Source organism: Mercenaria mercenaria, chromosome 6 (assembly GCF_021730395.1).
Source record: "Mercenaria mercenaria strain notata chromosome 6, MADL_Memer_1, whole genome shotgun sequence".
Classification (NCBI taxonomy): domain Eukaryota; kingdom Metazoa; phylum Mollusca; class Bivalvia; order Venerida; family Veneridae; genus Mercenaria; species Mercenaria mercenaria.
The window spans coordinates 17,038,118-17,057,286 of NC_069366.1; the positions used below are offsets into that span (position 1 = coordinate 17,038,118).

The 19,169-nt window shown below is 37.0% G+C and overlaps 1 protein-coding gene across 1 annotated transcript; it reads right to left on the reverse strand.

Annotated features, from left to right (window-relative positions):
• Window positions 1-4,596: 4,596 nt before the first annotated feature.
• Window positions 4,597-19,169, reverse strand: LOC123550645 (uncharacterized). Its single transcript, XM_053546687.1, has 10 exons — window positions 19,014-19,169; window positions 18,273-18,381; window positions 16,525-16,907; window positions 14,179-14,287; window positions 12,518-12,903; window positions 12,011-12,117; window positions 11,133-11,251; window positions 9,934-10,085; window positions 7,831-8,349; window positions 4,597-4,904 (listed from the first exon to the last, which is right to left on the reverse strand). The coding sequence occupies exons 1-10, from the start codon at window positions 19,167-19,169 to the stop codon at window positions 4,611-4,613; spliced, it is 2,334 nt and encodes a 777-aa protein (XP_053402662.1). The 3' UTR covers window positions 4,597-4,610.

Here is a 19,169-nt window from a genome sequence, read left to right on the forward strand (position 1 = left end):
ATTTGGTTATCTGGGATCATAAACTAGGTCACCAGGTCAAATCAAAGGAAAAGCTTGTTAACACTGTTGAAGCCGCATTTATGACTGTATCTTCATGAAACTTGGTCAGATTGTTAATATTGATGATCTTAAGGTCCAGTTTGAATCTGGGTCATGTAGGATAAAAAACTAGGTCACCAAGCCAAATCAAATGAAAAGCTAGTTTACACTAGAGGCCACATTTATGACCATACCTTAATGAAACTTGGTCAAATCTTGATGATCTATAGCTCAAGTTCAAATCTGGGTTAGGTGGGGTCAAAAACTAGGTCACTCGGTCATATCAAAGGAAAAGCTTGTTAACACTCTAGAGGCCACATTTATGACTATATCTTCATGAAACTTAGTCAGAATGTTAAACTTGATGATCTTTAGGGCAATTTTGAATCTGGGTCATGTCGGGTCAAAAACTAGGTCACCGGGTCAAATCAAAGGAAAAGCTAATTAACACTGTAGAGGCCACGTTTATGACCATATCTTAATGAAACTTGGTCAGAATGTTAATCTTGATAATCTTTAGGTCAAGTTTAAATCTGGGTCATGTCGGGTCAAAAACTAGGTCACGGGGGTCAAATAAAAGGAATAGTTAGTTAACACTTTAGAGGCCACATTTATGACCATATCTTAATGAAACTTGGTCAGAATGTTAATCTTGATGATCTATAGGTCAAGTTTAAATCTGGGTCAGGTGTGTTAAAAAACTAGGTCACTAGGTCAAATCAAAGGAAAAGCTTGTTAAGACTCTAGAGGCCAGATTTATGACTGTATCTTCATGAAACTTAATCAGAAAGTTAATCTTGATGATCTTTAGGTCAAGTTCGAATCTGGGTCATGTGGGGGCAAAAACTAGGTCACCGGGTCAAATCAAAGGAAAAGCTAGTTAACACTTTAGAGGCTACATTTATGACCATATCTTAATGAAACTTGGTCAGAATGTTGATCTTGATGATCTTTAGGTCAATAGGTCAGGTGAGCGATACAGGGCCTTCATGGCCCTCTTGTTTCTTTTATGATACATCGAGGTTATCAGATTCAGCAATGTAATTTAAACCTAATACATTCAAGTGCAATCAGAATTGCAGAACACTCGTACAAGGTACAGAATATCTATGCTGGTACCCTTGCTACCCTCACAGCGTTAATACAGCGTTAATAAATTAATTGATATATTTAACAAAATTGTAATGATCAATCTCAATCAAACATATTTAAAAGCAGACCTCAAATGACTACGATAATCAACGTAAGTACCTTTTGATAGTACTTATGCTCCATGCAAAATTCCGCTGAAATTATGTAGCTGCTGTCTTGTCCGTTCGTGCGTCCTAAAATCCAGATAACGAGGTACTTATGCTCCATGAATTCCCCCCCCCCCACCCCACCCCTCTCCCTGGAATAACGTAGCTGCTGCATTGTCCGGTCCTGCGTCCTGAAATCCAGATAACGAGGTACTTGTGCTCCAGAATTCCCATGGAATAACGTAGCTGCCGCCTTGTTCCTTTATGCGTCCTGAAATCCCGATAACTAGGTACTTATGCTCCATGAATCCCCCCGCCCCCCCCCCCCCCTCCAAAAAAAACCCCTCGGAATAACGTAGCAGCTGCATTGTCCGTTCCTGCGTCCTGAAATCCCGATAGCGAGGTATTTATGCTCCATAAAAAATTCCCATGGAATTATGTAACTGCCGCGTTGTTCCGTCATGCGTCCTGAAATCCTGATAACGAGGTTCTGGAATGTCGTAGTTGCCGCCTTGTTCGTTCGTGCATACTGAAATTCTAATAATGAGGTACTTATGCTCCATGAAGAATTACCCTGTAATTTCGTAGTTGCCGCCTTGTTCGTTCGTGCATACTGAAATCCTGATTATCAGGTACTTATGCTCCATGAAAAATTACCTGAAATTTCGTAGTTGCCGCCTTTTTCGGTCGTGTGTCCTGAAATCCTGATTATGAGCTACTTATACTCCATGAAAATTACCTGTAATTTCGTAGTTGCCGCCTTGTTCGTTCGTGAGTCCTGAAAATTTTAATCCTGAAAGCGAGATACTTTTGCTCAAAGAAAAACAATTTCTGGAATTACGTAGCTGCGGTCTTGTCCGTTCGTGCATCCTGATAGCGAATTACTTGTGCTCCATAAAAAATCCCCTGGAATTACGTAGTTGTCCCCTTGTCCGTTCGTGCGTTCTGAAAACCCAATAGCGAGTACTTGTGTTCCTAAGTTATCCCTATCAAAAAATAAGCAGATGTCGTTTATTATTGTCACTCACTAGTGACATTGTAAATATTAAAACGTTTAAGCCCTGTTCATGCAACACAGAGCTATCTCCTTAGCGACATGACTATCTCCTTCACGACAGAGCTATCTCTCACAATAAAAAGTGAATAATTTTACTCCCCTTACCATTTTCAGTATATTTTTTTTCCAAAATGCATTGTATATTTCACAGCTATCTCATGCCTACTCGGTTTGCTTCTTAATATTAGCTAAAATGTAAATAGTCGATAATGAAAGTGCTTTCATGACGAAATGGCCAAATTTACTGCTAAATCAGCTTGTTGGTAAACATCACCACGGCCACAAATTAAGAATGAATTAGCAAACTTAAAGTTCTCTGTAAAGTTAAATCATATCTACATCGCCTACCATTCCCCAAATTTTGATATTCGATACCCTGCTTGTAAAAATGCAAAAAATATGATGACACTTTGTTGATGTTCTTTTATCGCGACGTGCACTACCTCGGAAGTTGCGACAGAGCAGTTTACCGTATACCTCTTAAAGAGGTAGCTCTGTAGTTTACCAGGCGTGCAATAAGCGCACAATAATTGAATAGCACTGAAAACCTCGCTGTAGATAATACGACATTATCCTTGTCAATGATAACAAATATAAACAAAATTTATCAATGTAGTAATATTCAGAATTTGAAATACTTACCGTAAATGAACCAAATATGTAGCTATTCTGATGTTCTCTCCTCAAAATGTAGAAAACATCCCTATCCTTGGGATAATACAAAACATAAATTAGAACTAGAAACTGACCACAACATTTGTTTTTCATACCTTCATAACAGGAATTTTTAAGAGGAATTCGACCCGTTTTGCCATATTTTTTTACCTTTAAATGTATCAATATAAATATTTTACAATTCATGAAAGGTGTGTTGCCAATCTGACTAAAGTACATATCCTATTACGCTACGCATAGGATCTGAGAACGACCTATTCATTACCTCGTTCTGACAACCCTTTCGCTAGCCAATCAGAGCCTAACTTACAACATCTTGCAAATCTACCTGTAGCCTTGACTTTTGATATTTACAATTCTTATGTCATAATGTATCAGATAGCCGGTTAGCTCAGTCGGTAGGCCACTTGCTTTGTAAGCGAGGGGTCCTGGGTTCGAGCCCTGGAATAATTGCACATTTTTCTTACTCTTTAACATTCGAACATGTCGTCTGATTGGATAAAATAAAAATAGCAATACTGGAAATCCAAAATATACAGAAGACGAATGTGAATGGGTCGTTCTCAGATCTTCGTTTAGAAGATCAAGTACTTTAGTCAGATTGGGTGTGTTGCAATAACTCTACAAAACAATGCATGCAGTTTATTTTACAAAAAAAAAAAGAATTAAGAAAAACATTTTTTGTTTAAAAAGCGCCGTTTTCATTTTATAGCGGTCATCTTGGACGCCATCTTGGATTTCTCAGCTCGCCACCATTTATGCCTGCCTTTTCAGAATTTACAAACTTTTACGAAAATTCCAGTACATAACATGCCTTGTTAAGAATTGAGGCCGGGTTACCCCTTGAAATAGTGGACATTCTTGGCCTAAGTCACCCTACCAGCACTGACGCTGAGCACATTTACTGACACTGCTATCCATGGCTTTCATATAACAACATAGCATACACATATCACATAAAGTTAGAAGCTATCTTATGCCAAAAAATCTATTTTGACATTGATAATGTTCATCGTGACCTAGGTAAGGCTTAATCTGACCTTGGTAAGGCTTCCTGTGACCTTGGTACGGCTTTCTATGACCTTGGTAATTCTTATTCTGACCTCGGTGAGGCTTTCCGTGACCTTGAGCTCAAAAATAAAAATAATTTATCAACTGGTTATAATAAATTATTCTATGAAGTGTTCTGTTCATATACTTAGACATTGGTTCATATTAATGGACGACTGGTTAGTGCAATCTTTGCAAAATCAGATGGATTTATTTACTAAAACTATCAACCATAAAAGTTTCATGTACGCAGGCTGAAACATTATTCAGTTATTAATGGAAAACATTTTAAGCTGTGGGTTAGTTTACGTCGACCTATTGACCTCTTTATTGATCTTTAATGTCATCTTTTGACAGTTGACGCACGTTTGATTTCATGATTGTTTAGTTATAATGAAGGTTTCATTGTCAGTATGACCTTTGACCTTTGAATAGCATGAAAGTTCACAGCATTAAACCAGTGTGTTATAGTCTGCTGACCGACCATGTGAATATCGACTTCGTTGGAAGGGATGTAGAATAAAATGAACAAGAAACAATGTCTTGCATCTTTATTCCGGTAATGGAACAGTTTTGCGTTTTCCAAACCTTTTGCCCCGAAGCTTTGCTACTAAAATGTCATACACCACCGTATCAACTGTTCGACAGTCGTTGCGGATTGTTTCTCTGAAAAAGGCTGGCTCACTCTCTGGTGGAGTTTCATACATTTTCTCTCTATTTTTCTGGATCTTCATTTCTATTCTAGATATTTTAGCTGGCACGGGTATCTCGTGGTTAACCATAGCAGATGCTACTCCCTCGATTGTAGACGGTGGCTCTTGGGTCCGGCATGACAGATAATATGGCTAAAATGTAAAACAATCAAAGATTTGTAATTAAATTTAATACTCGTTTCTCACATGACGGCATATGTTAAATAACGAACGAAAATTTCTATAGTCCCGGGAAATAAAGAATTCATCGGGTACTTTAAATAGACTAGAAATATGGTTACGTCATGGTAGGAAGAATAAACTGGACGGCACTATTATGTTTAATCAATTACACTTACTTCATTTAATTACCGTTAAAATTCCATGGTGCCATTTTTGTACGAAAACAATACACTTATCAAGAATATTCATTTTGATCTTGTTTAAAAAAAAAAACAGTTCCAAATTATATCTATTGTCACGCATAAAACATTTTTCTCTCTTATAAATGCGGATAAATGTTTTTAATATGTACATTTTGCATCGTTTTTATTACAGTGTTATAAATGATATTGGGCAATCGTGATATTGTCGTAGAACATAAAATATTTCGTTTCTAGAACTATTCTCGATCAAGATTGTTAGACTGTTTTCCGTTTTAAATACGATGACTTCTTGAACGCATGACCCTTTTATTATATAGGTCTACCTTTCTGTGTGTTGTTTTGTTATTGAACGAAATCTTCAATGTTTATGGATATATACTAAATGGAACTAAGTGAAGCTTTTATGTGCGCTATTTATAGAACTGTGTCAATCATGCAGTCCGGCAGCATACAATACAAAAGGTACAATACGGAACTTAAAGGTACAAAACGGGGTTTTTTCTGCCTGTTCATATCTAATTGTGAAATACAAGCTGCTTTTTTTACAGAATTTATATAGGGATATAATAAAAAAAAAAACATATACCACATACCTCCTAAATATCTTAAAGATCCACTTACGATTGCTACTGATATCCATATTATAACATTAACCTTCAGTCCGATTTTTGCAGCCAGTGCACACCAAGATCAGCCTGCACGTCCGTGCACTGTTCGCTATTCAGTCAGTAAGTTTTCAGTGAAAACCCCTTAAAACAATCAGTGATGCTGTCCAAATTGAATAATGGACCAGTCCATTTTAGAAATTTAGCAGGATGAAGGTTAAGATCCTGTAATCTACAAATTTATACGCCCAATCCGAATACATGATACAAATTTTGCAGAAAATTGTTACTATACTCCCTTAGCACATATTTTATATGCAAGTTCAGTAAAACAGTCTAAACTCTTAGATCTACAATGTACGATAGACCGGTGGTGACATTTCAATTTTGAGAATTCATGATTTCTTATTATGTATTTCCTGAAGTAGAAATCATGAAGTATTTAAATGAAATCGAGAATTCTTCAAGTGGTATTTGTGAAATCGTGAATAATTGAATTCTTGAATTTTTGACATGAAGTATGTGGAAATCGTGAATTCATGAAGTTGTGAAATATTGAATAATTGAAATCTTGAATTTGTGAAATTCTGAATTATTGAAATCTTGAATCATTGAAATCGAGATTTTTTTTGATTTTTTTGAAATTGTGAATTACTGAAATATTGACTTATTGAATGATTGAAATATTGAGTTTGAAATGAATTTTGCGTGAAATTTGGAAATCATGAAATTGTGAATTATTAAACTTCATTAATTCACGAATTCCAGACTTCGCGATTTTGCGTAAAATTTGGAAACAATGAATTTGTGAATTAGTGAACTTGTGAATTATTGAACTTCAAGAATTCAAGATTTCAAGAATTCACGATCTTTGCGTGAAGTTCGGAAATCGTGAATTTGTGAAATCGTCAATTATTGAACTTTAAGAATTCAAGAATTTATGATTTTTGCGTAAAATCTGGAAATCGTGAATTTATGAATTATTGACCTTCAAGAATTCATGAATTCACTAATTCGAGAATTCCCCATATTTGCGTGAAATTGTGAAAAATCGTTTATTATTGAATTTCAAGCAATCACGATTTCAAGAATTCACAAATTCAAGAATAAACGATTTTTATATGAAATTTGGAAATCGTGAATTTTTGAATTATTGAAATTTAAGAATTCATGAATTCACGATTTCAAGAGTTCATTCCATTTGCGTAAAATTTCGAAATTGTGAATTCTTGCAATCGTGAAATCTTGAAGTTCAATAATTAACGGTTTCCAAATATCTCGCAAAAATCGTGAAGTCTTGAAATCGTGAATTCATGAATTCTTGAAGTTCAATAATTCACAATTTCACGATTTCCAAATTTCACGCATATATTGTGTACTTTTCACGCATATATTGTGTACTATATTGAAATCGTGAATTCTTGAAATCTTGAAGTTCAATTATTCACGATTTCACAAATTCACGATTTCCAAATTTCACGCAGAAATCGTGAATTCTTGAAATAGTGAATTTTTGAAATCGTGAAGTTCAACAATTCACAAATTTACGATTTTTAAATTTCACTCAAAAATCTTGAATTTTTAAAATCCTGAATTCTTGAAATTCAATAATTCACAATTTCCAAGTTTCATGCAAAAGTCGTGAATTCTTGAATTCCTGAAGTTCAGTCATTCGCGATTTCTAAATTCAGTATTTCATTCTTTGAATAATTCAATATTTAAATAATTCACAATTTCAAGACCTCGATTTCAATTATTCAGTATTTCAAAAATTCAATTCAATTATTCAATAATTCATAACTTCATAAATTCACGATTTCCATATTTCATGTCAAAAAGAATTCAGTTGTTCACGATTTCATGATTTCACGAAATACCACTTCAAGAATTCTCGATTTCATTTAAATACTTTATGATTTCTACTTCACGAAATCATACTCAGAAATCGTGAATTCTTGAAACTGAAATGTCACCAAGGGTCTTTCGTAGTCACAATGGAGCAAATTTCCTAGCAGCTTTTAGATAAATTCTGTTCTGTACGATTGATAATTATGCATTCTGTAATATGTTTGTGTGAATGCATACTACCTGAGTGCGACATATGCTGTTTGAACTTTGTCTGATGGAAGCGACTTCTTTGATGCTTGCAGACATTCTCTGTGGCATGAAAATAGGCTCGTCCTCTAGATCATCAACAGTCTCACCAACACACATATTCAAGTCCTCGTCACAAAACATGTCGGCACTGTTACCACAATTGTTGGCACAGGTAGGTGTTTCTTCATAACCATACCAGTTTGTAGTCCAAAAATTTTCAATACCTTGTCTGTTTATCAAAAATTCCATTCCGTCCATTTCTTCTTCTGGCATATGTTCCGGCGGCGTTGGTCTGTTAAATGTTTCGTCAAATATTGGATAGTCAGTCCCTGGGTCTATTCCACCACAAATTTCAGATTTCTGTCTTTCTCGATATTTCTCCCATATGTAGTCAATAAATGCATGATGCATGTAGAAAACTGGGTCACTTGCCGATAAACTTCCCACCATTGTTCCACCGACCCATCTATGGACGCTATTATGTAAACTTTCCAAGCGTCTGGATATATGCTGTAAAAACGGTGTCATTGTTTCATATATGATATGGATTATCGAAGGCTATGAGTGAAAATATTCGAGTTAACTAGATAAATATCGAATTGATTATCTGGTTATCTAGTTAATGTTAATGATTTCTAATTCCGGTAACATAAACAGCTTAATATAATCAAAGTACTGAAAGTACAGAAAGCCTGGCTACCACAAAACACTGGATGAAATCTGTGCGGTAAAGATGTTTGAAAATCTTAGATATTATGGGCTTTCCATATCAAACTAAGGCGAGCATAGGGTATTGTTGTGATGAACCATCTTAATTAACTTGTGAAGGTAGTGTAAGGATATTACATACTATTGATGTTGAAGCGTCGGTCTGCGGATCGCGGGGTCGCGAGTTCGATCCTCGGGCGGGGTGTATGTTATCTGTGACTATTTGATAAACGACATTGTGTCTGAAATCATTAGTCCTCCACCTCTGATTCATGTGGGGAAGTTGGCAGTTACTTGCAGAGAACAGGTTTGTACTGGTACAGAATCAAGGAACACTGGTTAGGTTAACTGCCCGCCGTTACATGACTGAAATACTGTTGAAAAACGGCGTTAACCGCACCCCCCGCCCCCTCCACAAAAACAAAAACAAAAAAAACAAAACAAATGATGTTGAAAAAATACATTGTGTTTACTTCATTGGGGATAACATAATTAGTGAGACAAACGGCACATAATTCTCACTTCGGAATCTGAAACCACAAAAATTAATATCTTACGAAAAGTCAGGTTCAGAGAACGTAATTCAATCAAACCACATAGGATAATGAACGAAATTCATAGTTTATTCGAGAAACGTAGTTTATCAAATGTAAACCATGGTTTACGGTCGATACATTAGGATTAAAAAATCGACTATTAATTTCGGTTGTGAACCTGCGTTTACGACGTGAGCCTAGGCCTATGATCTTGAACCATAGTTTACAGACGTGTGTAAACGCAACATTACAGTGTAAGGTAGATGGCTAATGAGTAAGAAAACAGGTTGCCGAATATACTGCATACCCTGCACAATAATGGAGTCAACCGTCGCGAAACCACGCAACGCCAAGTTGATTAAAATGGACTACAGAACAGGTGAATGTGTTACTTAGGACGAGGGAAATGCCAGAATGGTACACTGTATGTTGTAGCACGTCTTATACTATTCATATTGTCGTGTATTCTAGCGTAAAACTTCTGTTGGTGTCACTTTTCGGGGGTGTTTTAACAGGAGAGAAAACATGTGTTAACAGAGAGATTCTCGCGCTCACGTGCTGTTATAACACTTTTTTATATATGCGCGTTCCGTGGCAAAGCGTAAACGTATTACGGCCTAAAAACGGATAATTCAGTTAGGAAGCGACGTCAACGTGAAAAAACAGGTAGACTTTACAGCGCATTTCATGGAAATTTAATGACGTTGAGGGACAATATATTCAATTACCTGGTTTTAACGCGTTTTATGCTAGAATAACCCTAACGGACTCGGGTACCAACCATTCCCTCAGGATTCTGCCGATGTTATGACTCGAAAAAACATGCGTTATCCCTACATTCGATACTTACGCCAAGATTACAGAATCCGTCCTGAAAAAGTTGTTCAACATTATCCGGCCGCATCAGACGACCATTCCCATTACCAATTCTCCTTCTGAGTGGATTATCGTTTGTTGTAAAATTTGCAAATGGACCATCATTTACGACACCGAACCCAGTTCCTGGCAAACATGTATAGGGAATAACTTAACACAATTTATCAACAGTATGTTGTTCTGCATAGGAAACGCATACTATGTGCTACATAATGCACGTTGAATTGTAATTAGTAGGCTATTTACCTGTCGTTATATTTTCAAGAACTGGAGAGCCGACATCTAGCCGATATGTCATTCCACATCGACCCGATTACTTGTTTGCAAAGTTGGATCGGGCCTGTATTGACGTAATATCGGGCCTTACTGTTTCTGACGATGTCCAGAAAGTGATGAGATGTTGATTAAGAAATATTACATCTCATTTAGTCATTTATCGTTGAAGAAAAACATTGTTTGGAGTTCAGATGCGAAAAAAAAAGTATATCACGAGGGTGTGACATTGGGCCTGTGTTGACGAAATATCGGGTCTTGCTGTTTCTGACGATGTGCAGACAGTGATGAGATACTGATGGTTGATACCGACTGATCGTCGGCTCTTTGGTTTGTCAATATTTGTCCAATTCGTGTATACCATTATTTGCTAGGCCAGAGACACAAATGCATTTGCTTATCAAAGTATTTGTGTATAAATTCTTCAGTCTTGCTAAACTTTACAACGATACAATTTTCTATCAGATTAAGAAAGCTCTGTCGTGTCTATCGTGAAGAAGATAGAACATTTGAGCCGTGCCATGAGAAAACCAACATATTGCGTTTTCGACCAGCATGGATCCAGACCAGCCTGCGCATCTCCAGTCTGGTCAGGATCCATGCTGTTCGCTTTCAAAGCCTATTGCAATTAGAGAAACTGTTAGCGAACAGCATGGATCCTGACCAGACTGCGCGGATGCGCAGGCTGGTCTGGATCCATGCTGGTCGCAAATGCACTATGTTGGTTTTCTAATGGCGCGGCTCATTTATTGAAACTGTGTCAGGAAATTCAGAATTGATATTGTACGGGGGTGTGCACAGTTATATCCCCATTGCAGCTTGTATCTGAAATCACCAATTTGAAGTTGAAACCATATCAACCGCTCCTCTCAAATTAAGTATCGACAAAAGATGCAATACCTAAATGTTCTTCATCCCACATCACAGACTCAACTGGGGTGGCCATATTGTAGTCTATTGTACTGTCCCAGTATGGTAATGAGACATCGGGGTCGATTTGTCGTAGGGCCTCTTCGTATCTAGAAAAAAAAATGTAGTTAAAATGAATTTTTAGCTATGTAGAGTTAATTGAGCCGCGCTATGAGAAAACCAACTTAGTGCGTTTGTGACCAGCATGGATCCAGACCAGTCTGCGCATCCGCGCAGTCTAGTCATGATCCATGCGGTTCGCTTAGAGAAACTGTTAGCAAACATCATGGATCCTGTCCAGACTGCGCAGATGCTGGTCGCAGATCATCGGCACTATGTTGGTGTTCTCATGGTGCGACTCAATTAACATATAAAATATCAATTCTACGAGTATTTATATCAGAGTCATGTAATGAATATTATTTATCAATTGTGAAATAACTTAGTGAAGTATTTTGATTCTCTAACATATGATTTTTCAAATACATGTTGTATCAATAGCATTTGGTGTTTAGGAATGGTTAGTATAGCATGCATACACAATTGTCGTAATTTTTATTTATTTTGTCTGCAGCACCTACTACCTTTCAAGCAAATAATGTGTTCACATAATACACGTTATGCTGCTACAAAAGTCGTTGCTGTTTTCTTTCAGTCGTAGCACGATCTAATGTTTAAGAATCAGTAAATTTGCGTTATTTTGCAGATTCTTTTTGAACAATCAATAAAGAACACACACAGAACTTTAAAAATAAAAGAAGTGTTCAAACACTGAAATAAATGTTTAAAAACATAGCTGGAAAGCATTTCACGCGCGGACAATAAATGTTCGATGTGACTGTTAGATGTAACGTTTACATACAACATACAATGCGAGAAATGCACGATGCCACGGCAAGAAAGCTTCGCCTCTATGAACTCCTGTCAGTCTGATACCCTTTCTGTGAACCAGAGCAAAACAGTTAAACGTCCTGTCCTATAAAAATAGTGTATGCGAAAATATACAGAGGTTATTGAACATGTCTTTAATTTTGACAGTTTAAACATAGGAAACTGAAGGTGTTCGGAAATTTTAAGACCAAAGGTCTTGTTTAAACACTTTTATACACACACATATATGTTCACTCATAGTCTGAAACAATGGCTGTACCCCAAATTGAACGCGTTTATAATTGTACAATTCTTAAAGAAATTTAAAATAGTTAAGGAAGTCATGAAATAGTGTAGTTGTGTTAGTCATCATTCGAACAAAGCTGTTATTCGACGCAATGTTCTCAAAACAGAATGTTTCTTCAAGTGTAATCTAATATCATTGTTATAAACACTTTTTTGGTTATGTTGAATTATTGTCAGAGATATAAACTCGTGGAACATACTTCGTAAAGTTCTCTGACTGCTGCATGATACTTTCGCCTCTCTTCAACAGTCAATGTCCGGTATTCCTTCCGTATCCGGTATCCGGTACGGGGTGTAGTTATATCTCGCGGAGCAATTCTTCTCAATCGCCGAGTACCCCGTTTTGCTCTCGTTAATCCCCCTCCATCTGTTTTGTCCAAATTACCTCCGAACAGTGCATCTTCTGCTTGATCTTCTCTGGTCTGGCTGTAGAGATTGTTTCTCCATAATGCGGCACGGAGGCACCAGATTCTGGAATTAAGTAACGAATAGGAAGCACTCGGTTTATCCGCGCATGTGCTGTAGCTGTCTTTAACGTCAACTCTTATGGTCCGCTCGATGTCTCTGTTGGTTTCAGTCAGGTTGACTACAACAAGCAGAACACACTTAACTGTTGGAGTAGTTATGCTCGGAGAAACGAAAACCTGATATCACTTTATGTAAATTCACGAGTTCGCATCAGCCTAACTTGCCTTGTATCAGAATAGTGGAAGAGACGGCGTTCTTACACATAAGCGTTACCATTTGAAAGTGGAAGCGATAGGCATAAAATAAAGGATGAAATTCTAAGGAAAGCCACATTCAGCCCGTATATATAGAGAGCAGAGAAATTTTTAATTGTTGCGGAATATGAATTCTTTTTGGGAAATGCGAGTGATGTAGAACAATTCAAAATTATGCACAAACTCATTATCTATTGGTGTTTCGACTTTTTACCATCATAACAACTTGACTTAACACATATGCCGCGATAGCCCCGAACAGCGGTGCTAAATGCTCGAAAGCCTAGTGGTAGAGCGTCCGCTTCGAGTGCGGGAGGCCGTGGGTCCGATCCCCGACCGCGTCATACCAAATACGTGAAAAATGGTACAAGCAGCTCCCTTGCTTGGCACTCAGCATTTAAAGGGAAACTGGCCTCTTCTCTTATCCCCTCGTGGCGATGGAGTCCATCGAGAATGAGGTGTCGAGAGTGATTAATATGAGTTAAAATAGAACTTGCTTCACAAAAATCGACATAAAATAAATTAGTATGAAAAAGTAAATGCTGAAGGCAAAATAGTTTATGCAACATGTTATTTGCCAAATGCTTAATGCCAATTGATCATTGCTTCATGCGAAAAGATAAATGCTAAATGCTGAGTGCTTGTTCAAATAAAAAGCTGAATAATTCAATGGGAGAAATACAGCCTTTAAGTAGTCATTGGTTTCCATTATATAACTTTGACTAAGTGAAAAATGTTTTCTTAATGGCCCGGTACAGTACTATTGCTTCAAATAAGACAAGTAGAACCATATCTTTTCGCGTAATTTAAAGTTACGTTCATAAGTTTAAGGGATACAGATCATTACTAATTTGATGCATAAGCATTAGCCATTTTGGCATTGAGCAATTTGTATGTATTATTTAGTATTAATAATTTGGCATTTAGCGATAAGTTATTGCCATTTAACATTAGATATTAGCATTTGGCAATTAGCATTGCGCACCTGCGACACCGTTTAAATCTAAACTAAAATAAATGTATGAAAATGTAAGGTCACAAGAAGCTAACCTAACACAATATTTGTCTCAAGAATGAGAGCATAAATTATAAGAGAGTGCTAAACATACGCACTTACATTGATCAAACAAGACGCTTACCTTCAGATGTTCCCAACTGTGTTATCTTCTCACAGACAGCATGCAAGTTCTTTGTCACATTTTCTAGTTGCGCATTGCAGACCTCTGCTTCAGATGTCAAAGTCGACAGCTTTTTTTTTGTCATGCATGTAAATATTAACAATTAGTTTTCTTTCTTTGTTTTGTTCGGTTTCGCGTCGCACCGTTACCGTTACAATGATTATATGGCGATTTTCGAGCTTTGATGGTGGAGAAAAAAAACCCATGTGCCCCTCCGTGCATTATTTCATCACGGGCGGAAGCAATCTGGATGAAGAATTTAACGCCCCGAATGAGGCTTGAACCCATATCGGTGAGGGGCAAGTGATTTAAAGTCAGCAACCTTAACCACTCGATCACGGAGGCTCCCTAGTTTCCTTTGAGAAATTGACTTTTTTTATTTATAAAGCCATATTTGTTTGGTATGTTGTTCAGTACAGTGAAAATTGTCTCTAAAGACCACTCACTGGATCTGAAAAAGTGACCTTCGTTGACAGGTGATCTCTAAACAGGTAAAACATTATTTATGGTTGAACGACATAAGAATATACTGGCTTCCTAAATAGGTTTTATACTAGTGATCTTGACTAAGAGGTGGTGTTTAGTACAGGTTATAGTGTATTGTAGCTATGTTACAGCAACAATCCGATAGATTCTATACCAGTAGCTGACAACTTCTCCTCATCAATAAGTGGTGGAATATGAATGACTTCAGACACATTCCCTTCCGTCAAACCATATTAATGAAAATTTACAGCTCGCCTGAGGATCGAATCTGCAAACAACACATTCATAGTCCTACCATATCTGTCGTATCGCCGCTACTACAGGCATTACATCGTATGATAAAATATGCCGTGCAGTTCTAATGACGAAACTTAAGCAGGTGCATACAGTATGGTCAAACCAAAAGGAAAGACACAGTGAGAAAAATGGATACTTTCAGACGATCTTGTATAATAAATGAGCCGTGCCATGGGAAAACCAACATATTGGCTTTGCGACCAGCATGGATCCAGAACAGTCTGCGCATCCGCGCAGTCTGGTCAGGATCCATGCCGTTCGCTAACAGTTTCTCTAATTGCAATAGGCTTTAAAAGCGAACAGCATGGATCCTGACCAGACTGCGCGGATGCTGGTCGCAAAGCTACTATGTTGATTTTCTCATGGCGCGGCTCAAATGGTGTGTTAATAAATGATTCAGTAATTTACCACCTTTGGACAATCTGGAAAAAATGACAATTTACCGAAAACAGATTATTTTTCTCCTACGGCAACATATTTGTCATTTCTATTTCAAATGATTTTGTATTTCTATATGTCAAGGAAAATTAATTAATAATGAATATAAAGCGTATATAATATCAATAATAATTTACCTGGTCAAATATCTCGTCAACTTTAAAGACTGACTTCTTTAAATATTTTGAGTAACGGTCTTCAGATAGACCGTGAGCACCCAATAAAATGAAACACACTGAAAATATCGTTGTCATCCTTATAGTCTCATAGTATAGAAAATCCACTAAAATGTCATTGCACAGCAATAACCACGATTGCAACTTTTAAGATATTTCTACACACAAAAAAAATCTGTTTGCAGGAATTACAACTACGATATAAAGGTTGACCTTCATGTTAATTCTCCAGATCATGTAAAACATTCGTTTAGGCCTATATATATAAATCCATGTATCTGTACATTTACAGTTCTTGATTAAGTAGTATTTTGTTGCTATGATCAGATTAAGAGCCAGATGTTTGTACAATCTGAGGAAGGTATGTGCTTTAATATAATCTACATGTTTGTATATTTAAGAAAATTAAAATCGCAGCATCTATATAAGCAAAATATTTTCATTTTTGCGCAGTGTGCATGCACATATTCGGCATGCACATGACATCATTTTAATGATAGGAAATGCTTTGGAAAATTTCATAAAAAGGTATTTATTTCATGCAAATAGTTTTAACTTTAATGCAGCCATAAAAATAGACATGACATAAATGTTTTAAAACCGACCCATACAAAATTATACGACGGTCTTTTGTCGCTGAAATATATTTGATTAATTTCTAAACTTCTTACAGGGCGAGGAACGCGCGGTGCCACGGCAGGAACGCCTCACCTCTATGAACTCCCTTTAGTTTGATTCCTAACCTGTGAACCCGAGCAAAGCACGAGAACGTTCCTTTCTGTAACAGTAAAAGGCAGATGACATTTTAGTAGATTTCTATGAAAGCTGAACATATAAGAATGAAAACAATCAGGCCTTCTTGTGGTCTGTCATCTAATGTATCCATAATATGAAACTCGGAGAAAAATACCTCGTAAAGTTTTCTGACAGCTACATGATATTTTTGCCTCTGTTCAACAGTCAATGTCGGGTATTCCTGTCTTATCCTGTATCCTGTTGGTGGTATGGTAATATCGTCTGGTGCAATTTCGTCCACTTGCTCGGTATCCCGTTTAGCTCTCTTTGGCCCCACATGATCTTCTGAGTTCGCATTGATCCCGAACAATATATCTTCGGCTAGAATATCTCTGGCGGAGCTGTAATGGTTGTTTCTCCACAATGCCACGCGGAGGCACCAGATTTCTGAATACAGCTCCGAACAGTGACTACGTAGCCTGTCTACGCATGCGTAATACTCCTCTTTAACGTCAACTCGAATAACCCGCTCGATGATACCCTTTCTAGTAAGACTTACTAGACAGAAAAGGAAGATATGTCTGTATATAACATAGAATACACGTAAAACAAATTGCAGAATGAAAATACATTTGCAGTGCAGTCAGATACAGAAACCATTGGAAACTTCAGGATTTTACACTTGTTGTCGACTAACTGAACCTTACACTTACACTAATTTTCGGCAACTGGTTTTGACGAACAACTTTCAGCTGAAAAAATATAGAAGGTACCAAGCTGTAACTTTATACAATGACAGAGCTCATTGATTGGAAGTGCAGTGACATAATTCTAGGTGCTCCTGTTTTGAATTATCTCCCTTTTTTGAAAAACATTGGCGCATAACTCGAATACTGCGTTTAAGGCATTGACTTTATACTTAACGTATTGATAGAGGTCAGTGAGTAGGCGTGCACTGACAAGGAACCATAACTCTAGGTGGTCCCATATTTTAATTATCTCCCTTCGTTAAAACATTTCCGGGGCATAACTTGAATACTATGTGAGGTATTGACTCGATATTTTACATATTGTCAGTGAGAGAAAGTGCAGTGACAAGGAACAATACCTCTCGGTGGTCCCATTATTTAATTATCTCCCTTTTTGAAAACCTTGTCCGGGGCATAACTTGAATATTATGTAAGGTATTGACTTCATATTTTGCATATTGATAGAGGTCAGTGAGGGTGTAACAACAAGTACCAAACTCTAGCGGTCCATTTTATTATCTCCTTTTGAAACATGTCGGGGGATACTCGAATACTACGTGAGGTATTAACTCGATACTTAATTGCGTGAGAGAAAGCATGCAGGACGAATCTGGTGGTCCATTATTTAATATCTCCCTTGAAACCTTGTCGGGCTAACTCGAATTTATGCAAGGTTTGTTGATACTTTACATATTCATAAAGAATTAGTGATATGTTAAGATTAAAGACCAATGTGACACATTCTCTTCACACCTCTATGACTGAAAGTCTCTATGCTACAGGAGATCGATCGGTGTAAACTATCATCGGCGTTTCAACTATGTTCAACTAAGTAGACTGAAAGATTGTCAGTACAGTACTGTATATCATCACAGAACGCAGTCTCTTTGGGTTTAAATATTGCAATAGCTGTTCTCGGTTTGCCAATGCAGTTGCCATGGCTCGTACAAAATCAAAGCAAGGTAAAAAAGCCTCCATGGGAAAAGAAAGCCTTCGTATTTTTGTACAAAGACGTTTCTGCAGTAAAGTGCACCAAGATATATGAGGACGATTCGACTAAACAACTCAAGACTTATTATACATTATATTTCTCATCTTACCACTATTTTTTAAGTAATTTGAAATCTGAGAAGCCATTATGCCATCAGATAGGAAATTATGATGAACACCCTACCTTCAGATTTTCCCAGCTGATCTATATTCTTACATACTGCGTTCGAATTCTTTGTCACACTCTGTAGCTGTATGTTACACGTCACAGTTGCATTTGTCAGAGAACCGAGCTGGTAGCATGCAAATAAAAACGGAACAGTTCAAGTTTAAGGCTTTACTTTGGGATCATGAAGGTGTCAGTGTCTGCTCGAGGATGCATCACACTAAGTTTGTTGATAACGGTGGAGGAGTCCAAGATAAGGTTTATGTTTTCTATTTCTGTTGAGACCCCTGTTTAGAGGAACAAAACCATTGTTCGAATTTTAGGGGCACCCATGCAACTTTTCTATAAAGACTCTATCTGGTGAAAATACAAGTAGTACAGGCGAATCGTTTTCAGAAAACGATCGATGACAGTCAACACTAACCACGAGTATTTTGCCCAGGGCGAAAAACTAAGGCACGATCATCTCGTGCAATACAAACTGTAAGCCATTCCACGACAATGTCATATATTTCTATATGACAAATGTCAAAGCATTTAAACTGAAAATCTTCTGCATTAATCATAAAATGTTTACCTCGGTCCCTACTCTAAATTCAGTATGTAACAAATAGTGTTCTAGATGTGGGCACTTTGTAGCTTTTAGGCATTTTACTGCTTCCTCACGTAATAACGTAAAAACGTAGTTTCTTACGTTACCATGAAATAGTAAAAAAGAAAAAGAAACATAACCAATATAATGAAAAAGAAATATATTACTTGCTGTATTATATCGTCCACTGATACCAGTGCCTGTTTCAATCTGTAACTTGTTTTCCTTACATTCTTCACGTGCTCTTCCTTGATTTGTCCCCGAGTGCACGAGAGAATGGAACATGGAATAACAATAAAAGAGAAACCTTCATGAATCCTCAT

Bases quoted from the DNA above. Each gene is read 5' to 3' on its own strand.
- LOC123550645 (XM_053546687.1), bottom strand. From the start codon at position 19,169: ATGAGGATTCATGAAGGTTTCTCTTTTATTGTTATTCCATGTTCCATT. The intron at 10,086-11,132 runs GTATTGCATCTT...CATGTTTGCCAG, and splicing joins GTGGGATGAAGAACATTTAG to GAACTGGGTTCGGTGTCGTA. The intron at 8,350-9,933 runs GTAAGTATCGAA...CCGTTTTTACAG, and splicing joins ACGGATTCTGTAATCTTGGC to CATATATCCAGACGCTTGGA.